This window comes from Petromyzon marinus, chromosome 58 (assembly GCF_048934315.1).
Source record: "Petromyzon marinus isolate PM22_M1 ecotype Great Lakes invasive population chromosome 58, UKy_Petmar_22M1.pri1.0, whole genome shotgun sequence".
Lineage (NCBI taxonomy): Eukaryota > Metazoa > Chordata > Hyperoartia > Petromyzontiformes > Petromyzontidae > Petromyzon > Petromyzon marinus.
The window spans coordinates 10439331-10466147 of NC_133724.1; the positions used below are offsets into that span (position 1 = coordinate 10439331).

A 26817-nucleotide genomic window follows, 5' to 3' on the forward strand; every position below is an offset into this window, starting at 1 on the left:
TACAGATGGGATTAAATCACGGATTTTGTGTACTGTATTGAAACGAACCTGGATCTTGTGTTTGTTTAAGATTTTTGGAAAAAAATTGGCAACCCCTGCTATGTACGGTAAAGTGATGGTTTTGGTTGGATCCTCAGAAGGTTGTCTCCGCATGGTTGGGGAGACAACTTTGCGGATCGTATGGTCCGAGTATCCGTTGATCCTGAGGGCTTGGTGTACGTGCTCCAACTCACTGGCTAGGTGGTGCTGGTCGGAGATACTACTATAGAGCTAGTAGTTACTACTATGTATAGTCAGTTGATACTTCTATAGAATCAGCTGATACTACTATACAGTTAGTAGTTACTACTATAGAGTCGCTAGATACTACTGTAGGGCGAGTAGATACTATTGCGGTCAGTCGTTACTTCTACAGTCAATTGATAGTACTGTAAGGCCAGGAGATACTACTACGGTCAGTAGTTACTACGGTCAATAAATACTACTATACAGTCAGTAGCTACTAGTGGTTCAGTAGATACTACTGTACAGTCAGTAGATACAACTACAGAGTCAATAGATACTACTTGCTCTGTTGTATGTAGGGTGTGGTGGTATATATACATACGTGGGGGTACTGTAAATCTATTTTTTGAGGGGGGGTGGACAATTTTCGGAAATTTTTTTTGATTAACTATTTACCCCCCACTTTCTATTACTTTTTGGACCTCTGCAAGCCTCTTATAAATTTGTTGGTGGAGAAATGGACAAACGGCCCAATGGGCTTTCACAATAGTTTAGTATCTGTGTATGTATATGAAAGGTTTTTAAGAGTTTTTAAATATATTTTTCGCCCGAGGTACTTTCCATTAGTCTAAATCTAAACAGATTGCTTCATCCATGTCAATGAGCGCTCATCGTGCAAAAATAACCAAGACACCTCATAAAATCATTATGGAATGGACATTTAAAAATGTTGACCTTCAATAATTTATACATGACACTCTCCATTTTGACTGAGATACGGCGAGCTCGTTTTTTTACTGCTTGAACATATTTTAAGATCTAATTCTTAAAAATCATTTACTAATATGCCTCCGTAAAAAAAGTTCAGAATAAAGTGTGATCGTCCACCATGGTTTGCTCAGAACATTTCTGAATTAATGACAACCAGAGACATAGCCTGGAATAATGATAAAACATCAAATAATCTCCCAAATTGGACTACCTATGGAACACGAAGAAATAGACGTACTCGCCAAGTAACAAACACAACATTTCCATACTATCATCAAACCATTCTCAATTCACAAAAAAGCAAGACTCTTTGGGCAAGCATTTAATCCAGTTGAAAACCAAAGGAAAGCAAAATGTTTATACCAAAAAAACTCCAACTAGGTAGCAAAGAACTGTTCACAAAACAAGACATTGTTTATGGATTTAAGTATCATTGTCGATTAGCAGGACGTCTTTTACAAAATACACCAGAGTAAAATTTCCCCAAATACACTACCATTCACATCTCTCGCTTATTCCTCTTCACACACCTACAGTACTCTAAAAATGTTAGTGAGTCATCGTCCCTATTTCTCGTTTAGTCCCATATCTGAACTGGACGTACTGGATGAGCTAGTATCAATTAAGACATCGTCGTCTACAGGAGAAGACGAGGTACCTGCTTTTGCACTTGTGGTTGTGGCATATCTAATCTATAAACCCTTAAACGCATATTTTCAATCTCTCACCGAAGTTACATTTCAACGAGTGTAAATCTGCTCTTTCGTTCAGTATATAAAATAGGCTGCAAGTACCCTAATAATTATAGATCAATCTATATTCTTCCACCCGTTACTAAACTGTTTCAAAAAAACTAAAATCACAAATAAACTGCTACTTAAACAATCTCCTGCAAAGTAAACAGTCTGGATTTCGAGAGGATGCCTGCACCAGATCAAAGATGGATGTGTAAAATGTCATGTTCAGTAACCTTGATACAGTCCACTACTGCTGTGCACTATTCCACGACTTTTCAAAAGTCCTTGATTCTGCTGACCATGACATTCTACTCACAAGACTTGGTCAACTAACATTTTCAGACAGTAGAATAAATCGAAGAGCAGCATTTGGGAAGAGGAAATAATGGGCAGCTTTGGGCAAGTGTGCATTAATGGGCACCAGTCGGCAGTATAGGTAGATGTTTTCTCATGTATTTACATGAGGAGCTCTGTGGTATTCCTATTGTTTGATAAAATGTGATGTCCACTGTCACCAACATTGTAGACACTTATTATCTGCAGCAGTAGAAAATGTGGGCCCGATATTTCAATTTCAGCATTTGCGGTCCAAGTTCACAAATCCACTTTGCTTTGTGGAAATCTCCTTCCTGTGACATGTACGCCCTGTAATTAGTGAGGACACCTGATGGAAAATATTTCAAGTTCGTCTTATTTTTTTTAAATATATTACATTCATCTGCAGCACAAAATCTACTATAATTACAAAGTGTTATTCTTACAAGTCATTGCATGTATTTATTTTCAGCGAGCAGGCTTTACACTATAAGTTATGGATTGGCATAGGACATTTGACAGCAGTTTCTCGAAATCACATATAATAAATTACCAAAATAAGAGTAGAAACTCTAAATGAGTCTTCCTCCGTTTGAATGTCCTTCTATTCATCACTCGCTGAGCAACAGTGACCATCATTGTTTCCTCCACAAGTTGCATCAGCTTAAAAAAAAGGAGCAGCTGTGACTCATCATCACAGAGCCGATTTAATTATTAATTATCGCAAAATGGGTAACGTTCACACCTTTTTAAATCTCTTGTGACGCCAGGTCCATAGCGGCTAAATGAGTGCAGGTCTACATCAAATGTAGGTGGGACTTTTAGTGTTTCCATTTAATTGGGCTCACAAATATGGTAAGGACACGCTAAAAGGATGATCAACCTCAAAGGAGGTTCAGTATTCTCCAGGGAGGCGCTTTGTCACGCAAGTTTGCCATGACTCTGCAGCCAGTGGGATATAAAGATACCGAATGCGATGCAATCACACTCTAGAGCCACAATCTCGAAGATTGGCAGACCTAGTTCACACTTCAACACTGCAGGTAAGTTCCTCAAAGATGAACTATACCTGTGTGCAATATACATGCCAATTTCCGATGGCAAAAAGTGTTTTCATGTATGCGGCAATTAAGGTTGGTAACTAATCATGCTTGACTAATGAATGCTCGCGCAATCAAGGTGTACTATAATGTAGAAGTGGCAATCGGTAAGTTTTTACTATTAATCAAAGCAAATTTATTGTATTTCAATTTCACTGATGTGAATCATGTTGATGATTCCAATGATCCTTTGAAAATATTGTTTCATCTGTAACTCTAATCCTCACAACTCTAGCAGTAACCATAAACCCTCATGCTAATTATGAACACTAACCCAAACCTTCCCTTTACCACCAACCCTGCCGCTAATCATAAACCCTTTGCACTCACCATAAAAACGCATTCCCAGACCCTTCCACCCATCTGACCCCTACACCAACCTTAAAACTTGATACCTACTCTTTACACTATCAATATACTCTAAACACACACCAACGTGAACTCTCCTTCTAATCCGATCACTAATATAAAGCATAACTCTAACGCTACCCATAAATCAATAAGCTAACACTAAGAATAACTCTTAGCCTTGCACTAAACCATAAACTCCTAATTCTAGAATAACCTATAAACCTTATGATTAATCATAAGGCCTTACCCGAGCACAATCGTAAGTTATAACTCAAGCACTTTAGCCATAAACCCTAGCTCTTCCTTAACCCAACGTGAACCCCCATGCTAGAGCACTAATCACACATAACCCCTATTTCTAGCCCTGCCTTCGTGAAATTTCACAAAGGCAGTGTGTACACGTTTGTGCTAATTCATTTAATAATACAAGTTTTTGGGTTAGATCGCGTAAGTATAAATGTGTCGTAACCCTCCATCACCCGACACAGCCAGTAAGGTTTGTCACGTAAACAACGTGCCTATTAGTTACTACTTCAGCCCACCAGTGTATTGGAGACTAAATCCACAACATTCACAATCTGAGTATGACGTTTCGCTGGTAATTACATCCAGCATCATCAGGCAAAACGTCGTACTCAAATTGTAAATGTTGTGGATTTACTCACCAACACACCGGTGGACTGAAGCAGTAAGTAATTGACGCAGTTTATGTGACAAACCTTACTGGCTGTATCGGGTGGAGGGTTACGACACATTTATACATAGGCGATCTAACCCAAAAACGGTTATAATGAATATTGGTTGCGAAATCCTACGTGTTAACATGATGAATTTCGTTTAACACGTAACGAATTAATTACGTATAACTATTGCAGTTTTTCCCCCATATGCTTTCTTCAACTTTACTTGTGATTGTTTCAATTACCTCGGATTAGCACAGTTGGTTACGTATGGTGCGAAAGAAGTTAATAATTTAACAAGTAGGCTTTAGCGACCAATATTATCTATAAAGGGGCTTTTTTGGGTCAGATCACATAAATATAAATGTGTTGTTAAACCCGCCACTACCCGACACAGCCAATTAGTAAGGTTTGTCACGTAAACAAAACATGCGAATTAGTCACTCGGTTTGTTGGAGTGTAAACCCACTGCAACATTTACAATTAGAGTACTGTAATATTTCGTGGGTAATTACAACCAGCCTCATCAGGCGACAGCTAGCAAGATGCTTGTTTTTTTACTACGCCAGTGAAGCTGGTTGTAATTACTGGCGAAACGTCGTACTCAAATTGTAAATCTTGTGGGTTTACTCTCCAACACACCGGTGTGCTGAACTAGTAACGAATTGGCACGTTTTGTTTTCGTGACAAACCTTACTAATTGGCTGTCGGGTGGTTGCGGTTTAATGACACATTCATAATTTACATGATTTAACAACAAAAAAAACCCTCTATTATAGAAAAGTTCGACTGTATAACGTCCGATATTTCCGACCAGCTAGGGCTGGACACCTCTCATAAAGAGCTTCATAAGTCATCGGATTCGCAGCATTTAAATCACGTCTGTTTAACGAGGACTGTGTTTTGTGATATAGAGCTATGCATTTGGTAAATGTCCTGCTGGGCTGATTGATATGAACATTGACTACTTTGTTGTGTGGATTAGATTAGAAATAATTACAACACTTTAACCAAAGAACATAGATTCTGGAAAAGACCAATGCATTTAAAATATCATGGTGCCTTGCCTTTGTAGATTACGAAAACGCATTAGTCAATAAAAAAAGTGATGCATTCACTTAAGCTCTCCCAAACCGAGGCCTAAGTAAAACATATATTGAGTTATATTCTTAGCTCTTTCGGTAAAGTCACGTTGAAGGGAAACAATAAAATAATAAAATATATAAAACAATAAAAATTCTCACGACGTTTCGACCATAACACAAACGGTCGTCATCAGGTGTGTCGGTTTGTATTTATTTATTTTTAAACGGTGTATATATTGAGTTATAATGGTCATTTAAGAAAATTGAACAGCCACAATATTTTTTTTAAACATACCAAAGTAGTGGAATCAGAGAAGTTTGAATGCTTTTACCAAATTTATTCATAGTAAATGTTCATGATATAAATGTATTGGCATTACCAAGGTGCGCGGAATTAAAACAATATTATTTGCAATTATTTTCTTTATTTTGCCGCGATTCGCAAACCTGAGACAGAAAATCTTGCGGGGGTGGTGGTGCATCAAAATCAGCAGCTGAACACGAAACTTCACAGTCTGTTGCCATAGAGCAGCACCCATCCTGATGACGATTGGCTGCTCTGTTTTTGAACGGCAGATTTGGCTCCTTGTACCCTAGACCTGGTCGGACGGTTCCTTAAAAATCGCATGCCCCGGACCCAAATCAGCAATCAATGTTGACCTTTTTTAACAAGTCTCAGTTGACCGAATAAACCCACGAATCGCGTCAAACTTGGTGACAGGCTCAATTTAAAACAGATAAACATTTGCCAATTCAAATGTTTTTATTTTAGAACTGTTTGATGAGGACTGGTGTGTTATGCTGCACCGGTGTACCGCCAATACGTCCATATTTTCCAAAAATGAATTGGAAAAACAAATTGTCATGCAGCGGAATGGTTTCAGAAGCATGTGGTGGGCTATGTGCATGTATGCGAGATTTGACACAAGATCAGGAACCTCCATCTCCCATATATGTGCATACCACAAGATCTCAAATCGAACCCAGAAGACAATAACACAACTTAGTCTATTTTAGTCTATGTTAAACAAGGTACCAACGTGTTCCGTTTACAAGCAACGCCCTCTTTAACGCCATCTCCGCAAAGCAAGGCGTCAACACGATTGCTTCAGAAACTGTTAGGTTATTTTTTATTAGTCATCAGTGCTAAACAACCCCGTATCCATTGGTGAGATGCAAGTGCTGTGAAGGGGTACGCACCGTTCAGGAGTGCACACCGTTCAGGGTCTACGATAAGGGATGATGAGCAGAGTTGCAGTGGCCTTGTTCCCGACAAAAGGGGGGGCGCTGTGATAAAATAAAAGCTGACTGTGACGGTATCACCAATGCTGGCTGATGTTAGCCAATCAAAAGGGGGGAATATCGCCTGACCACTCGATCCCAAGTATCGATTGCCAATGAATCTATTGGCAACGAATCGCCATGAAGACATTTTAATGACGGCTGCCGGATAGAATAAACTTAATCTCTACAAATTAAACCTCGATTCGTGATTCACAATGACCAAATATGGACAAAGACACGGCCACACCTTGGACAATGCTATGCCTTACTTTATTCCGTATATTCGGGGTGGGGAGAAATTTATCTCACAATGCCCAAAAGCGCAGCCCGGCCATGCTTCACAGTCCAAAGCTGCACGTGGATCCATCTTCTCGTCAGCCTATCGAACTGGTTTCAGCCCCACGCGATGAGGCAGTGGTCACAATTAAACACACCTCTGTTTCTATCTCTCAACATATTTCTAACCTAAGGAATATAATCTTAAGCGTAACATATTTACAACACTGCCACAATATTCCTTTAATATATTGTACGGAAACAATGTTTCATTCCTCTTCAACAATATTCAGTATCACTACTGCTTAAATAACACCAATACCCTAAGTAATCACTTTAATATATTTTCACACGACCCACATATCAGTACACTGACAATACTGTAATTTTCATCCGTAGCAATGTTCACCAGAATACTTTTCCACACAGCATACCTCAGTCATTTACCAGATTCTACTCTACTGCCAATAGCAGGATAATCACATTCATTGGCACTTCACAATGGTCAATACAAAACACTTCCTCCGCTGTATCCACAGTATTATATTATTTGAAGATGCCCTTTACTAAACTGACATACTAACGCCCGTCCTGGAACCCAAACATTGTCTTGAGAGATGGCCATGCGTAACTCCACGTGGTGACTCAAACCAGTCTGATCCGGATTCAGCCTTTCTCCCTCCTAGATTTGAAGTTTTCGTGACTTGCCGGGATTCATACTAGATTTAAAGCTTTCGTGACTGCAAGGATCCATACTTTTTGGTTCTATTCGGTAAAGTCACGTAGGTAAAAAATAAAACAACAAAAATCACGACGTTTCGGCCACAAAACAAGCGGCCTTCATCAGGTGAAGGGACCAGGCTAATTTTTATGCTAATTCCTTTGTCAAGGCACCTTGTTTCCTCGCACACAGCTTAAAGGTCGCGGTCTGAGCGTGGCTGTGTTTCACTCCAGCGCTGTCCTCGAGACAGCCTGGTCCCTTCACCTGATGAAGGCCGCTTGTGTTGTGGCCGAAACGTCGTGATTTTTGTTGTTTTATTTTTTACCTACGTGACTTACCGAATAGAACCAAAGAGTAGGGATTCATACTCTTTAGTTCTTTCGGTAAAGTCACATAGGTATAAAATAAAATAAATAAAATCACGACGTTTCGATCGCAACACAAGCGACCGTCATCAGGTGGAACAGATACAGCAGGAGAACTTCTGACATAGGAGGTCGACTCAGCCTCAAACAAGTAGTTGCTGTGGTGTGTGAACATCGCCACTGGAGAGACAAAGGCGGCCAGGCGTGGTGCTGTCAGCCATCCCCTCGTATGCCATGCCGGGCTTCATAGGTGCTCGCTAACAGCACTTGTCCCCTACAGTCTCTTCTCTTTCTTATCTATAAAATTCTCCGCGCGCGTGCTCTTGCGAGGGATTTGCCTCTCGAACGGTGGCCAGCCAGCATGCCCTAAGCCCCGCGGTGGGAATAGGTTATTCCCTTTTCACGTCCGTCACCTTTCAATTAGTTTATTCAGCGTTGTTTTGGAGATAATTATAAAACTTAAAAGTTAGTTCACCTATTATTTATGTATTTCCCCTCGCTGCGCGCTGGGTCACAACGCAGCCAGCTACACTTGCACACAGCGCCCACGAGGCTACCCCCAGCAATCCACACGCGCCATCGCCCAAGGTAAGTCGCACACTTTTGTATTATATGCTTTTAGATAACACGTAAGTCCCACTAATTTGTCTCATAAGCATTTATCTCATTACACTTTGCACTGCCCACATGGGTTGCCCCTAGCAATGCACACACGATCGCCACATTTTCTTTCGCCTTATACATGTAGCTAGCATAGCATAGGCCTTTGTGTCTCGAGAGACAATTATTTTTGCACCTTACGAGGTCAGTTGTAGGTTTTGCAGTGCCTAGAATGACTTAGTAGGCCAATCCTTGAGTGACAATCCTTGCCACAGCAATTGCAAGTGAATGCGGTGGCAGCTCCAGAGGTGTTTGTTGCTTTTTCTTTACGTCGCTCCCTCTTGGTCTGCCAAGCGGTGTGTCTTTTCTCCTCGCCTCTCCTGAGGCCTGTTTTCGCAGCCTGCTGCCAGCTGAGTCGGTCGTCGGCAGTTTTCTCCCAGTTATTTGGGTTGATGTCGCAGCTCTTCATGTCCCGTTTACAGACATCTTTGAAGTGCAGGACTAGGCGACCAGTGACCCGTGTGCCTGATGCCAGCTCGCCGTACAAGACATCCTTGGGTATTCTGTCATCCTGCATGCAGCGCACGTGTCCAAGCCATCTCAGGCGCCTATGACTGAGTAGAGAATACATGCTGGGAATGTTGTCCAAGTTGAGAACTGAGGTGTTGGGAATGTAATCTTGCCATCTGATATCGAGGTGGAATGTGTTTAGTCGATGTTCTTGATGGGCGTATGTTGTCCAGGACTCAGACCCATAGAGGAGTTCTCTAATGAGGACTTTGCGGACTTTGGTTTTGGATCTGAGACGGCCAAGGTTGCTAAGGACGCATGCCCGATACACTTGTACTTTGGTGTTGAGCGTTAGGGATTTGTTCTCCCACACTCTTTTAGTCAACCTGAACATAGCTGTAGACGCCTTCCCAATGCGCTTGTCAATCTCTGTGACAAGGGACAAATTGTAGGTGATGGTAGAACCCAAGTAGGTGAAGTCCTGAACGACTTCCAGGGTGTAGCTTCCAATGTTTATGGAAGGGGTGTCTCTGACATCCTGATTGTCGGGCCAAAGTTGTTGCAGGAAATGGCAAAGTGGTCGATGAGTGTCTCCAAACCTTGTTCTGTGTGAGCTGTCAACGCAGCATCATCAGCAAAAAGGAGTTCTCTAATGAGGACTTTGCGGACTTTGGTTTTGGATCTGAGACGGTCAAGGTTGAAGAGTTTGCCATCAGATCTTGTATGAAGAAAGGCTCCCTCTTCTGCTGCCCCAAAGGCATGTGTGAGCATAAGTGAGAAAAAGATGCCAAACAGTGTTTGGGCAAGCACGCACCCCTGCTTTACACCGCTGAGTATGAGAAATTCCTCTGAGGTGGTGCCGCTGTGCTATATTTTTCATTTCATGTTGTCATGGAAAGAGGAGATGACTGCCAGCAGCTTCGGTGGACAGCCGATCACTTTGAGGAGTTTGAAGAGGCATCCCCTACTGATGAGGTCAAAGGCTTTTGTAAGATCAATGAATGCCAAGTACAGGGGCATTCTCTGTTCTCGACATTTCTCCTGTCGCTGACGCAAGGAGAAAAGCATGTCAATTGTAGACCTTTCTGCTCTGAAGCCACACTGAGCCTCAGGATACGTCCTCTCAGCTAGTATCTGTAACCTGCTGAGGGCCACACGGGCAAAGGTTTTCCCCACAATGCTCAGCAGGGAGATGCCGCAGTAGTTATTGCAGTCCCCATGGTCACCCTTGTTTTTATATAGGGCGATGATGTTAGAGTCTCTCATGTCTTGAGGCACTGCTCCTTCTTCCCAGCACTGCCAGAGAAGTTCATGGAGTTTTGTGAGGACGGCGGGTTTTGCACATTTCAGTACCTCAGGTGTGATGCTGTCCTGTCCCGGTGACTTTCCGCTGGCTAGTGGGTTGATGGCGTTGTCAAGTTCCTTCAAGGTTGGAACATTGTCCAGTTCGTGTATCGTTGGTAGGGGCTTTACAGCAGCAAGGGCAGCTTCTGACACACCGTTGTCTCGTGAGTAGAGCTCTGAGTAGTGTTCTACCCACCTGGCCATTTGCTCTTGTTTATCAGTGATGATGGACCCTGTGCTGGATTTAAGGGGGGCAGTCCTCCTGATGTTTGGACCAAAGGCTGTCTTGATGCCTTCATACATGGCACGGATATTGCCAGTGTCAGAGGCGAATTGGATCCTACTGCTGAGATTCACCCAGTAGTTATTGGCGCAGCGTCTAGCAGTCGTTTGAGCTGCACTGCGAGCAGCTTTCAGAGCCCTTAATGATTCTGTACTTGGGACTTGCTTGTACTTCAGGAGCGCCATGCGTTTGGCTTGGAGGATGGGTTCCAATATAGCTAGGTGTTCCTCAAACCAGTCTGTGTTCCACCTTGTCTGCTTGCCGAAGGTATTGATGCATTGAAGGATGGCATCTCTGATGTATGCCCACTTTGTCTCCACGCTTCCATCTGGTGTGTCGTCTAGGGACTGCTCAAGGCTGTGTTGAAATAATTGAGTGAGCTCTGGGAGGGATGTCTTGGAAGAGTTGATGCGTAGGTAGCGCTTTTGTTTGAGTCCGTGTATCTTTCTGGGGCGTAGTCTGACCTTGCTGGATACCAGCGAGTGATCGGTGTCACAGACTGCACTGTGGTAGCTGCGTGTGATGAGTACTGAGTTGAGGAGGGCTCGTCGGGTGATGACGAGGTCCAGTTGGTGCCAATTAAGAGACCTTGTATGTCTCCATGATACTTTATAGCATGGTTTTGTGAGAAAATGAGTTTGTGATACAGAGATTGTGGTATGAACAAAGCTCCAGTATTTTGATTTAAAGCTTTCGTGACTGCAGTAATTAATATTCTTAGCTCTTTCGGTAAAGTCACGTTGAAGGGAAACAATAAAATAATAATAATATGTATATAAAACAAAAAAAATTTCCACGACGTTTCGACCATAACACAAACGGTCGTCATCAGGTGTGTCGGTTCGCATCAATGAATTAATTTATTTTTAAACGGTGTATTTATTTATTTTATAAAACGTCAGCGCCACGCGCAGCGATTTGGCAGTTTATTTAGAAGGACGAGTCCATCTTTGTTCTGAAAAGAGGAGGGGGGAGACGAAAAGTTAATGTATGCTGTCTGAAAGCCACTGTAAGCGTGAACAATCAATTAAGACCTGAAATGGTTAATCAAATCTTTACAATGGTTGCTAAGCCAGAATCCATCTTCTCGGTTGAAATTGTCTCTGTGCTTGTATATGTGGATAGCCTCATGAACGAATCTCTCATGGAAGCCAGATGGCTTACAAAGAACCTCTGTCTTGGAAAAGTCAATATCATGTGAGCCTACTGAATTATAACAATGATCTGCCACGGCCGAGGTGTTGGTCCTACCGTGTTTAAGGTCTGCTTTGTGTTCACGAATGCGGTCCGATACATGGCGTTTGGTTTCTCCAATGTAACTACTACCACAGAGGCAACTTAGTTTGTAGACACCAGGGTACTGTATGTCCGGAATCACATCTTTTACAGACGGAACCAGATCACGGATTTTATGTAATGTGTTGAAACGGACCTGGATCTTGTGCTTATTCAAGATTTTGGAGATCTTTTTTGTGATCCCCGCAATGTAGCGTGAAGTGATGGTTTTGAAAGGCTCCTCAAGAGGGTCCTTCTTCATGGTTTGAGTGATAGCTTTGCGGATTGTATAGTCAGAGTAACCATTAGCCTTAAGAGCTTGGTGTACGTGCTTGAGTTCACTGCCTATGTGTTCCTGGTCGGATATGCATTGGGGAGGGTTTCCACATAACTTTAAGATCCTTCAACAAACTTCGGGATAAGAAGGCTCAGCTGATCGAGTCTCTCACCTTTCTGAAGAGATGCCGCGACTCTGGGGTAATACCAATCGCATTTACACTGACCTCTGCTGCTGTAACTCCTTCTAATGCGAAACGAATTCTTTTCAAAACTAGCTTAGCTCTTATCTCAGAAAAAATCAGACGTATACGCACCGAACTAGATCAGTTAGACAAGACACTCTACAAATCACACTTATCATTGACGGCAACAATGTCCACATCGGATTGGGAACATGTAGACAATATGACTGCCTCTTCAGCTGCTACTATGTCGACCAAATGTAAGGACAACCTGATTTCCAAATTTAACCTCCTCTTCAACAAAAGACCGGACCCACACACCAAAAAGTTAGACGTTAACAAAGTCGTAATTAATCGTAGTAACAGTTCTATGTCCGATGGTCTGAAATCCGTATTAGCTAAAGGTCTAAACTTTGCAGTCACACCTAAACACATACCACTTAATGATATAATTGCCCAAGTAGACGTTGCTCTCAGGGGCCTGGGTCAAATCGCTGCAGACGTAGCAAGATCTGAAATCGCTGCAACCCTCAAAAACGCTAAGATGCCAGCTAGCAACCTCAGCAAAGATGAGCGTTTTGAATTATATAAATTAAAAAAGAGGGATGATATTGTAGTCCTCTCAGCTGACAACGGCAATGCTACTGTCATCATGGATAAAATAGAATACAACAACAAAATTAAAGAATTACTCGACGATGGTAGTTATACAAAAATAAAAAGAGATCCCACCAACAGCCTCATCACACAAACCAACAAAATAATTTCTGATTCTACCACATTAATTGATCAATCTAAACAGTTTTCGTTGAAACCTTCTGCTGCCAGGCCACCAAGATTATACGGCTTACCAAAAATACATAAAGTAGATACACCCCTTCGTCCCATCGTCTCTACTATCAACTCCCCCACCTACAAACTGGCTCGTTTTTTGTCTGAAATCCTGCGTCCTTTCACTGGAAAAACCACCTCTGCGGTACAAAATTCTACTCACCTGGTATCGACAATCAAGGGTATTTCCCTGTCCCCAGACGACCTGCTTGTCAGTTTTTACGTAGTTTCCTTATTCACCAAGTTTCCTGTACCTGACACCATCACAATCATTGAAGACTTGGTTCATCAAGGACTAAACACTGAGGTACCCCCCCTGGTGAGACACTGTTTAACCAATACATACTTCACTTGGAATGGAACTTTCTACAAACAAACTGAGGGCACCTCAATGGGCTCCCCCCTATCTCCGGTTATAGCTAACATCTTCATGGAGAAATTTGAGACTGACGCCATCCAGACTGCCACTCTGCGTCCTATCTTATGGAAGAGGTACGTGGATGACACTTTTGTCATCTGGCCACATGGCCGGCCTGCTCTAGACCAATTCTTCGACCACATCAATTCCATACACCCAGCCATCAGATTTACCATGCAAGTCGAAAAAGATGGCAAGCTACCTTTTTTGGATGTCCTAATAAAAAAGAGACCTGATGGTTCAATGAGCCACTCTGTCTACAGGAAAGCTACCCATACGGATGCTTATCTGAAACCGGATTCCCACCACCATCCATCACAGAAGAATTCTCTCATCAAGACTCTGTACCATAGAGCCCAATGCATATCCGACCAGGAACACATAGGCAGTGAACTCAAGCACGTACACCAAGCTCTTAAGGCTAATGGTTACTCTGACTATACAATCCTCAAAGCTATTACTCAAACCATGAAGAAGGACCCTCTTGAGGAGCCTTTCAAAACCATCACTTCACCCTACATTGCGGGGATCACAAAAAAGATCTCCAAAATCTTGAATAAACACAAGATCCAGGTCCGTTTCAACACATTACATAAAATCCGTGATCTGGTTCCGTCTGTAAAAGATGTGATTCCGGACATACAGTACCCTGGTGTCTACAAACTAAGTTGCCTCTGTGGTAGTAGTTACATTGGAGAAACCAACGCCATGTATCGGGCCGCATTCGTGAACACAAAGCGGACCTTAAACACGGTAGGACCAACACCTCGGCCGTGGCAGATCATTGTTATAATTCAGTAGGCTCACATGATATTGACTTTTCCAAGACAGAGGTTATTTGTAAGCCATCTGGCTTCCATGAGAGATTCGTTCATGAGGCTATCCACATATACAAGCACAGAGACAATTTCAACCGAGAAGATGGATTCTGGCTTAGCAACCATTGTAAAGATTTGATTAACCATTTCAGGTCTTAATTGATTGTTCACGCTTAGTGGCTTTCAGACATCATACATTAACTTTTCGTCTCCCCCCTCCTCTTTTCAGAACAAAGATGGACTCGTCCTTCTAAATAAACTGCCAAATCGCTGAGCGTGGCGCTGACGTTTTTTTTTTAAATAAATAAATACACCGTCTAAAAATAAATACATTAATGCGAACCGACACACCTGATGACGACCGTTTGTATCATGGTCGAAACGTCGTGAGAATTTTTATAGTTTTATATATATTATTTTATTGTTTTTCTTCAACGTGACTTTACCGAAAGAGCTAAGAATAAAAAGCTCCAGTAGTCTTTGTCCACTGGCATTTATCTTTCCAATGCCATGATAGCCAAGGCATGCGGGCCACGCGTTGCGGTCAGCCCCAACCCTTGCATTGAAGTCTCCCAACAGAAATATGTGCTCAGAGCTGGGGATTTTGCGAATAATATTGTGAAGCTCTTCATAGAACTGGCCATGAATCTCCGGAGGTGAGTAGAGTGTTGGGGCGTAGACACTCAGGATGTTTACATGGCCAGAAGCAGTGAGCAATCTCATGATTGGAATCCGCTCGGAGCCTGCAGTCGGTGGTTCTATTATGCCAAGGAGTGTTTTTGACGGCGAACCCAACACCGTGTTGCATTGGTTCGTTCTGCTGTTTTCCTTGCTAGTAGAAAGTGTAGTCACTCTCTCGTAGTGAGCCACTGCCAGCAAGCCGGGTCTCCTGCAATGCTGCAATATCGACATGGAGTCTCGCCAACTCTCTGTTGATAACTGCAGTCTTGCGGATGTCCTCAATCTGCAATAGATCTTCAGAGTGTCCAGAACACATTGTACGTACATTCCAGCTTGCAAAATGAAGGGCTGGAACCTTCTTTCGTTTTGTTTTGCTTTTGTCTGGTGCAGGTTTTGCAGCCCACTTGTTTGGTGATGAACCATAAGCTCCAAGCACCCATTGGAGCGGGTGAGCCGTGGCGGGAAAGCACCTTATTGGCCGGGGGCTGCCCAGCTTGAGGTGGGCGGTAGCTATCCATTGGGGTGCAATAACCCCTCCCACCGACGATGGCAACCCGTGGCGCCCATTTTTTACGCCACTCTAAATTGAGCTTATAACCCGTGACTGCTGCCATCCGTGTTTCTTGGCCACGATTAGGTGGCCGAGGAGTGTCCTCTCCCCATTTTTGCACCTCTTGTTGGTGCAAAGCCCGGGCAGGTTATTCTGGAAATCCTGGGTTGCACATGCGTCAGGATCCCCCCCTCGGCCTTGCTGGTGATGTCCAAAGGAGTGCGTAGCACGACGTTTGGTACCAGTTTGGCTGCAGGGGCTGCCGGGAATGTGCCGCAGTGCGTCACAAAACCGCCTGAGGGGCCCCACTCCTGATTTTCTGTCGGGGTTTACTCCCTTAGCCATTGACTCTCCCGAGACACTCACAAGGCAGTGAGAAAACCGTGTAACCCTGAGAGGGGCCCTTGCCAGGTACTGACAGCCGGGCCAGCTGTGCCTGGGACTCGCGTAAGGCAGGGTCGTCACACCCTGAGGTAGTTTATCACAAACTACCCGCTACCTTAATACATGCAGCTAAAACACACCAAACACGTACATTTTTCACTGTGCGATGTCCTCTTCTCCCCACCACACCCCAATTATACCCCAATGCGTCTTGAAACTACTATAGAGCCCCTACATATCATTATAGCGCTTACATCACATTATTTTCGCGTTTCCGGGGGGACTGGCCCAGACCCCAGCCTGCCAAGGTCAACCTCGGCGAGCTGGGAAATCTAGGCGAGTCCGGGGGCTCTGCATGCGACTAGGCCTCACCCCGGCACTCTGTTTGCTTTCTACTTTGTGCTATACATTCCATATATACTGCTATACAGTCAGCATGTACTACTGTAGTGCTAGCAGGTTCCACCACAGCCACTATGCACTGCTGTCATCATACCAGGTACCACCACTGTCGCTTGGCTTGCTCTAAACATAGCAGCTTACACCACAGTATGCATGCACTGCTGTAGGGAAAGCAGGTACCACCACACTTTGCACTGCTGTAATCATTGCAGGGACCACCACAGTCACTATACACTGCTGTAGTTAAAGCATGTACCAAGGTCCGTATGCACTGCAGTAGCTAAAGCAGGTACCACCACAGTATGCACTGCTGTATTAATAGCAGGTTACACCAGAGTCACTAGCCACTGCTGTAGTGATACCACGAACCACCACAGTCTGTTTGCACTGCTGTAGTTTAAGCAGGTACCACCACTGTCCGTGTGCACTGCTGTAGTGATACTGCATACCGTCGATGTGTGTGTGTGCGTAAGTCCATGTGTGTGTTAGTCAATGTGTGTGTGTAGACAACTACTATTTTTTAATTCAGTTACTTCTTTTCACAATAATAATGCCTGTGTCTAAGTCCATGTGTGCGTGTGGATCGATGTGCATGTCTGTGTCGATGTGTGTGTGTGAGTCGATGTGTTTGTGTGTGAGTCGATATGTCTGTGTGTTTGTGTCAGTCGATGTGCGTGTGTACTAGTCGCTGTGTGTGGGACGCTCCATGTGAGTCAGTGTAAGTCCATTTCTTTATGTGTGTGTGTGTTTTGGTCCACGTGTGCGTGCCTCTATGTGCGTGTGATAGTACATGTATGTTTGTGTGAGAGTCTATGTGTGTCAGTCCATGTGTGTACGGCAATGTGTTTATGTGTGTGAGAGTCCATGTGTGTGTGTGTGTGCGTCGATATGTGTGTGTAAGTTAATATGTCTGTGCTTGTAAGTCGATGTGTTTCTATGTGTGTGGGTCGATGTCTGTGTATAAGTCTACGTGTGTGTCTGCCTTTTTCACCTGGGCAACACCGGGTACTTACCGCTAGTAATGCTATAAAATAGATTTGAAAAAAATGGCGGGTTTTTTTTCAAATTTTCTTGCTGTGGGTTTCACACCTGATGATGATTGCATGTGTTGCAGTCGAAACGTCGTGAGAATTTTAATGTTTTATATTTTTATTATTTTATTGTTTCCCTTCTACGTGACATTACCGAAAGAACCAAGAATACCTACAAATTATCCAATAAGGTAATTTGAAAATGACACGTAGCAATTTTCGCCCCCTAATGACAGACAACGACCATTTAATGTGTAGGCTGTCGCAGCCAATATCATCCATAATAGAGGTTTTTTTGGTTAGATCTCATAAATATAAATGTGTCGTTAAACCCGCCACCACCAGACACATCCAATTAGTAAGGTTTGTCATGTAAACAAACATGGCTATCGCCTGATGAAGATAGTTGTAATTATTCGTGAAATATTGTACTCTGATTGTAAATGTTGTGGATTTGCTCTCCAACACACCGGTGTTCTGTACTAGTGTAGAGGAGTAATATGGGGACGTGACATCATGCGCGCTGTCCAGTGCGATGACATCATGGGACGTGACGTCATGCACGCTGGGCGGGGCGATGACGTTATGCCTCCTCTGGGTACTTAAGGGGGACCCCGTGATGAAAGCGGGGTCACTGTGGGAGCCCGGGATAGAGAACGGTCAAAGAGCCAAGCCAGGGGTAGAGCTCAAGGAGTCTGGAGAGAAGCCGGCGGTAGTCATAAGAGGTGCTACTCTCCCCGGTCAGTCGGTGTTGGCTGAACCCCCGATCCGATTTGAGGGAGAGAGCCCTGGAGCTAGCCGAGCTAGGAACAGACAGTGCGGGGTCGTGTGAAGGACCCAGTATAGGACCCCTACCCCTGGGGAGTTTTCTAAACCCTTAATAAATATCCGGCGCAAGCCCTTACATGAAGATCTGCCTCCGAGTCATCATTTGTACCTCAACACTAGTAACGACTTGGCATCTTCTGTTTACGTGACATGCCTTACTAATTGGCTGTGTTGGGTTGTGGCGGGTTTAGCGACGCATTTATATCTACGCGATCTAACCCAAAAACCTAAATTATGTAAGACTAACGACCAGGTCCAGTGCTGCCATCACCTCGTGCCCATAGGAACAGCTGCCACTGGGTGTGCTCTTTCAAACGTTTGAGATCAGACGTGATGCAAAGCACTTTGAAACATCTCGATGGAATAGGGCACCATATAAAAAAAGCATTACCCTTCGCCATTGCAACTCAATCCTCGTTTGATCTCCATAAAAGTAATTGACAGAAAATACAACAGCTGTTTGCACAACATATCAACCCACATTGCTGCTGGCGCCCCGTAATCCTCGGCTCGGATTCTCTCGTGAGAGGCAGAGACAGGGCTGGCCCCGTGGGTGCCTTGTGCAAGGTTTGCAGAGGGCACACTTTTTTTTTTCTAAGACCAGCCCTGAGGGGAAACCCACAAAATAAATCTGTCTATGCCTGAATTCCTTCCGTACATGGTGCCAACTGCTGCTGAAAAATAAACCTCGGGAAAGTGGGGCCACCTCGACCCAGCTCGCAACACAAATTCCATCTGTGGTGAAGAGCAGTTGATGTCATGTCTACTCAAGTGTCACGTGTATCGAGCAACTGTGGACAGCTGATGATTTCAGCACCCTTACTAACCACGCGTCCATAAATGGTCTTCGTTAATCTAAGTTGGAATAATGACCACGCAACGACGATGAGTGTGGTATATTCCCAACTACGATGGGCTAGCAAAATTTGAGCAATTAAATAGACATCATCATTGCGTTTCTCAATTTTGTTCCAATAAATTTCCCAACATGGTTATGTGTAATTATAAATAGCGGAAGATAGTCTCGGTGACGATTGTTGCGTGTGATAGTGGGAGTGAGTGTGGAATTCAAGTGTATATTCTACAGGGCAGAGGAGTAAACTCACAAACATCTCTATTCACAGGTACAGGTGTGCTGGGCTGATGGAGCTGAACGTAACAGAGGCCATGCAGATGACTCCTCCAGGGATGATCCTCATGACGGGTCTCCTGCGTGAGCCGGAGAGCACGAGGCCTCTCGTATTCACATTTGTATTTGTGATCTATGCCCTTTCCATTATTGGAAACACATTGCTGGTTCTGGCCATCTTTCGAGAGGAAGAGCTACACAAGCCCATGTACATCTTCATGTGCGGACTTTCCACGAATGCAATTGTCGTGAGCACCACCGCACTTCCAAGAATTATGTATGATCTTGTGTTCACCAATATCATTTCCTTTCCTGCTTGTGTCGTACAAATGACCTTCATCCACTTGACAAGTGTTTTCGAATGCTTTATATTGGCTGCAATGGCAGCGGATCGATACGTGGCTATATGTAAACCTCTCCACTACAATTCTATCTTCACCTCCGTATTCGCCATTAAAATATGCTTCGTATTCGTTGTGATTTCATCCATAATGTTATCTGGAGAAATTATATTGGCAAGCCTTATTAAGCTATGCAACAAGCCAAGAATTGTATGGATGCCAAATTGTGATTTTATGTCATTGACAAAGATGAGCTGTGCAGATGTAACCATCAACATTATATATGGCTACGTTCTCACGGCTATATCAGCTGTAGCCTCATTGGTGATCATTGTGTTTTCCTACATCTGCATTCTGTATGACTGCCAGAAGTCCACCCAGCGCAGAAGTCAACATAAAGCGATCAGCACGTGCGTTACTCACTTCTTTGTTCTTATCATGTTTTATGTGTTTGTCGTCTTCATGGTCATGCATCATCGGATTGAACATTCTACACTAATTCCCATTGCAGTCCGCTCCACGCTCAGCTCATTGTATTACATCATCCCTCCAGTACTTAACCCAATTATTTATGGTCTTCGTACGACCGAGATTCGACAGAGTTTAGTGAAAATATTAAAGTATAAAATTTCATCCATTTAGCGATACTTCCAGTTATAGGTTGATAAGAAAAATGTCAGTAATCTTAAGTCCTCACCAAAAGGTGTGCTTCGTCTAATCCATAAGCTGGCGCATTGTTGAAAACGCCTTTCCTAAGATGTGCTCGTGTTATTTTTAATCGTGAGTAAGATACGTTCAGCCTTAAAATGTTTTTACAAGAATGACCCGATGAGGACCTTGGTGCATTTTTTGTGTGACAGCAAATGAAGCATAATATTGTAGAAACTGAGTAGTAAACACATTGGAAGGAAAACGACAGCCAGTTCAGGCACCACTCAAGCGACACTGGAAGGCAGCTGATGAATTGAAGCGCTAAGTCGCAACCACATCCGCAAACCATGCATGCAGGGATTGGAGTGCATATCAAAAATAGAATACAATATTCGCGCGGGTTTCCTAACCACAAGTGCCAGAGAAGGGATATTTTAAATAAAAGAAAATATTTTTTAAAGCAAGGGAAGATAATGGAAGGAGTTGTGGATTGGTCCGACTCTCGCGAATGTGGGCACGGATAAGGGAGAGTATCCACTCTGTTGTGATGATGCTAACACCTGCAAATGTTTTTTTACCAAAACAATGAGAATATATTATTGAATCGCAGAATATATACGACAGGGCGTCTCAGAGCCCGTTACACATCTAATCACAAATATTTTAAAAGGCACCTCCAGTTGCAGCTGTCCCTGTGGGCAAAAGATAAATCAGCAGCACCTGGTCTTCAAATTCGTGTGCCAGTAGGGTGTGACGATGGAAATGTATAATCCTGATTGAGTAATTCAAGAGTACATTTCGAATGTGGCAAAATTAAAGGTGACACGTGACTTGGAAGCTTGATATTTCCCCCCATAATTGACAAATGTGCATGATCCATGTGAAACGACACGAACGACGAACAACTAACAGCCTCTTTCCAATGGCACAGCAACAATAGTAGGTCCGGGCTTCGTGCTTGTTCTTGAAGCTCGTCCATTCTGTCGAACCTCCGTTCCCCTTGTGCTCTGCCCTTTTATATCATTCGAGCCCCTCTTTTCGAATGTTCCCACACTGTTTGTCTCCTAGTCAATCCCTGTTCTTCTCCTCTTACGGATCCTAAACATCGCCTCTAGGTTCCACTTTGTTTCCCACCTATTCTCGTTCAAAACTTTTTCCTCCAATAATTTCACAAGCCTGCCTCTCGAACAATTACTGTGGAGGCCTCTTTCTGCCAATCGGAGACCTTGGCCTACTTTTGAATAACTATTAGGCTGCACATTTTCTTGGTTTGAGTTTTTATGAATTTCAGTCATTACATAACCCCCCTCCTCCCACCCTTTGAAAAGAACGAGCCGTCCCGGCTAACTTCAGGGAGGAATGACTGACCTACAGAGCACGGGGAGGCAAGGGGAATTACAACCCAGAACGCGGTGATACCATATATAACATTTCTGTGCCGACAGTGTGGCAATAAACAATGTGTGAATAACAATGTGTGGTGTGGATAATTTTCGCAGCACAGACATTGCATCTCCTACAATTAGGAACAATAACGACAATAGTATTATGGAAAAAGGGGTGCAACGGTCTTTTGCACTGACCAGTCCATTGTCAGCACCATCGTGTGCATTTAGCGCAAGTTCTTGTCGCCTGATCGGCATCTGCTGCAGGGTCTCACTCTGTCCCGTGCTGGGTCACACTCAGCTCTGTGGGCGGCACAGAGTCATGTACTTGTGATCCAGGTGCCAGCAGCTTGTCGGATACCTCAGACTCCAGCAAAACAGGGCATGAGATGCTCGGGTGATGATGGGAATACGGTTTTCGGCGCTATGGGTGAATGTACCAATAACGAAGTCCCTATTGTACATGTGTAGTGAATCACTTAGAGACACTAATAGTAGGGGGTACTATATTTATTATAGCCTTCACAGGCACAAGGAATAGCTACACTATGGTCAGGACAGCTAACAGGCTGCCTGGCCAACAACGCTGAGGAGGTGAAGACGGTGATGAAGACTCCTAGCAGCACGACAGTTCCCCTCCAACAACAGCCCCGAACCCTTGCTCGGGGTTCAGCATTTATTCACCTAGCGTGGCCTCGTTCTGCTTTTGGCGACGTGCCCCTTCTGGAACCCACTAGAAGGTTCCCGGGCTTTACCACACGTTCCCCCTCTATCCCCCTTGCCTCATGTTCCTCTCTCCAGCTCATCACATACTGCTGGCCGACAGGGCTACTATACCTGCCGATCCCCCTGTGCCAGCAACCAGCACTATGCGCCACAGTGACCCATTCTATGCTACACGGAATGACGAAAATTAATGAGGACTGGAGAAAGGCCTTAGGATGGCGGCGTCAGCGGAGCAGCGGCAACAGCGGCGCGAGTAGCGAGAGTGGGGGGCAGAGAGTGGGGGCAGCGAGTGTGGGGCAGAGACTGAGAGAGACAGGGAGAGAGTGGGGGGCAGCAGCAGACCTTGACAAACAAATTGAGTTGGGGAGATTACAAGCCATGGTCACACAGAACATTGATACTAACACAATCCACCTTAAAATGACGATGCCCTTGCCCGTTACCCGACCCCACAGACACGAACATTAATAAACCGAGGAAGGGCCGTTGAATTGAAATTAAAATTAATGAGACACAGACAGAGCGCAGCACACAGCAAACTGTAGGGTTGACTAAACGCAGAGCCAGGGTCGCCGAGAGTTCGCGTTAGCCACAGACATAGTTAAATTTCGATTTAAAGCTTTCGTGACTGCAATGATTCATCTTCTTTGGTTCTTTCGGTTAAGTCACGTAGAATGAGAATAAAATAATAAATTGATAAAATAAAATAACACAATAATATTCTCACGACGTTTCGGCCACAACACAAGCGGCCTTCATCAGGTGAAGGGACGAGACTGTCTGGTAGGACAGCGCTGGAGTGAAAGAGCCACCTTCAGATCACGACCTTTAAGCTGTGTGAGAGGAAACAAAGCGCCTTGACAAAGGAATTAGCATATAATTTAGCATTGAAATGGCTGAGTGATTAGCTTGTGACTGGTCACAGAAATAGCTATGTTAAAAGTTAAGCATACACATCCGCAGAGGCACCCCTTGATATAGCTATTTCTGTGACCAGTCACAAGCTAAGGGGTACCTCTGCGGATGTGTATACTTTAACTTAGCTATTTCAATGAGCCATTTCAATGCTAAATTATACGCTAATTCCTTTGTCAAGGCGCTTTGTTTCCTCTCACACAGCTTAAAAGTCGTGATCTGAACGTGGCTCTTTCACTCCAGCGCTGTCCTACCAGACAGTCTCGTCCCTTCAACTGATGAAGGCCGCTTGTGTTGTGGCCGAAACGTCGTGAGAATATTATTGTGTTATTTCATTTTATCAATTTATTATTTTATTCTCATTCTACGTGACTTTACCGAAAGAACCAAAGAAGAGACATAGTTAAGTCAAGAAGCTCAACTATTTATCCTGCATTGCTTTTAAAGTAACGTTAAAGTTCGAAATTCAACAACAGGAGAAGGCTAAAATTATCGATCCTCACGCTCGCTCCAATTGGAGACCAGGCTGCGAGCTACATCAATGGACCATTGCCCATTTATGAATTCAATACTGAATGTTTAGTAGTTTTTAGTAGTTTCTGCACAACCTGACCGAAGCGTATGACAATCAGAATTTTTCCTAAGTCAAAACGAATTCTCTAACCTCAGGACATAAGCAAATAATAATGCAATGTTAATTCAAAGGTTAGAGAGGGAAAAACACATAAGCCAGAGCAGCCCTGAAGTAAGGGCGGGAGAGGCACCTGCGGGTGCCCGTGTGAAGCTGACCTCGGCACGCCAAAGATAAGAGCAACAGACGGAGAGAAAGAGAGACGCTTTGTCTCCCCGCAGCGTGAGAGAGCGGAGGAATAATCACAGGCTATCTGTATTCAAGGGAGAGCTAAATCTAATTAAGCAACGCACACACCAGGCAGAGAGGAGTGGACGTGGGGAGAGATGCCTTGAATGCAGTGTGTGTCAGCAGGACCCCAGGCAACAAGTTTAAGTTAAAGAAATCACAGTACATAATTCATACATAACATTAATGTTAAAGCTAAATAATACTTGAGCGATGTTAAACTGGGGGCCAGGGAAAAAGAGAGTCTCCAGGCCGCCTTTGTCTTCCTGCAGCACATGATAAGAATATGCATACGCACAAGAGAGCACCTTTCCTTGAAATAAAATCGAACACCACGATGGAAAACTAACACAACAGACCATACAGAATCATCATTGTAAGACTATGATGGAATAAACTGATGTAATGAAATATTAACTTTAAAATCCTCAACCATTTCTTTGTGCGTCGGTGAAGGTTGCACCAGAGGGAATATCGCTCCTCCCTCCAGGTTGTGCAACACAGACAGAGACACCTGTGAGACGATTTGTAACACCTGTTGTTATGGTTTGTGGAAAGAGGAGGGCAAAAGAGCTGTGGCGTAAATGACGCACACAATGACACACATACGAACGGACGCACATACGGACACACACTCCAGACCACGACACACAGCTAAATCAAAAGAAGCTCCGCCTTGTGGGGAGGAGCCAAGAGGAGGGATTTTGGACATAAAAGAGGACACTACAGCATTGAAACCTCAACTCATCAGCAAGGAGCTCACCAGCAAGCGGGCATGACCCGCTTGCCAGCTCAGAGCTCGGCTCATCGGGGGAGCTCGCAGGGGGAGCTCAGCTCACCAGCAAGCGGGCAAGACCCGCTTGCCAGCTCAACTCAGCTCATCAAGGGAGCTCATCAGCTTGCCAGCTCAACTCATTCCTGCAGGAGATCGGCCGCCGCCGACGCAGATGAGGTCCCTGCCGGCCGCCATAATGGCAAGACTCGCTGTTTAGCGACGGGGCTACTCGGTGCGAGTCGGCACCATCAAAAGTAGCATCGCAACGAACGTGTATCGCCCGCGCCCGGTAGGGCAACCGGTGGTCAATACTCAGCGACACGATCATGCCAGCGACCAGCAGACGAGCGCCATCTACCGATCATACAACCGTGCCCGCAAAGAGCGGAACGTGGGCAAGCTGCCAAGCCGACGGCACTACCGTGCATGCTACAAGCGAGCTGTGTGCGCCATCTACCGACGGGCCATCGCAACTACAACAGCGTGTCGGCTCGCCAACTTACGTCAGCCGAACCGAATCAACCACAGTGACAGAAGAATCGACTGATACGTATGACGCACACTGCCCCCCACCACACGACAAACCAGGCGTCTGTTTGACGCAAAGAATCAACTCCAAACACTGTCTATTCAACACAATTTATATCCCTCACCATACACGAGTCAGGAACCAAAAGCCAATCCCAAAACGTGAACCATCTGTGGCCGTGGAAGCATCGCTACAGATTGGGTGATAACAGTCCGTCGTTTATAAGTATATTCATAATTTTCCTCCTTAATATTTTGTTTTGGGCTGTACTTCTAATCGCAAAAATTACCAACCGATCCATCAATACGAATTAATCCTTGACCCCTTCGCCACGGAGCTACGCTCACGTGGGGGAATAGCGTATCCAACCGGCTTCCTTATCAGGCAAACTGGTCCATAATTAATTAAACGTTGGTCCAAGATTAAGATATCAGGGGAGAGAGCGCTCCCCACCGCACACCCTCACTCGAAGGCATTTCGGTAATCATATAATCTGTCCGATGGATCTGTTGATATATTTGTGCCTTTGGGAATAATAACTGTTTTGATCACCTTTTCGTATGAATATCGTCATATAATCTTTAAGTACCTTTCATTACTGATCACCGCACGCACTCGCGTACTCTACAGAATACTCTATCGTTCCGTGACCCAATGTGCTAACAACGTGATAAGGGTTGCATATGATCAATAATGAGTGCGGTACTGCGTGAACAATTCAAGTATAATCATTTATTATAAATTTAAGGTTTTTATTTAGATTAGCATATGCATGTTTTAACGACTCTGTCTCTCACCAACCGAGCTCGGGTATGCGGCGGAATTAACCACAGGTGCTGTTGTCAAAGTGAAACAACCCAGTCATTGATGAGACTGTGTTGATACTGTGTTGTATATCCAAGCTAAGAGTTGTATCTTTTAGAGTTAAGGTTTAATTAGAAATAAATTGATTAATGCATAAGTGGTCGTGTGATTATTTCCTGAAATCTATACATGAAGAACTGGTTCTGCGTTGAAATATGAACTTGGTGACCTAAAATATAAACCCACTAATCCACTCATTAAACGTTAAAGCGAGAATAATTGTATTATACTGATCGATAATACAAAGTTAAACAGCGAAGCCGAGTTGACTCTGGCATACCGCATCACACTAGCATAACTGCATACGATTGATAACC

The 26817-nt window shown here is 44.0% G+C and overlaps 1 protein-coding gene across 1 annotated transcript; it reads left to right on the forward strand.

The window, feature by feature from the left end:
* Nucleotides 1-19278: 19278 nt before the first annotated feature.
* LOC116955170 (olfactory receptor 52D1-like) lies at nucleotides 19279-21931 on the forward strand. Its single transcript, XM_076052782.1, has one exon. The coding sequence runs from the start codon at nucleotides 19470-19472 to the stop codon at nucleotides 20436-20438; it is 969 nt and encodes a 322-aa protein (XP_075908897.1). The 5' UTR covers nucleotides 19279-19469; the 3' UTR covers nucleotides 20439-21931.
* Nucleotides 21932-26817: the final 4886 nt, after the last annotated feature.

Excerpts from the sequence above, each read along its gene's own strand:
- LOC116955170 (XM_076052782.1), top strand. The coding sequence starts at position 19,470 with ATGGAGCTGAACGTAACAGAGGCCATGCAGATGACTCCTCCAGGGATG.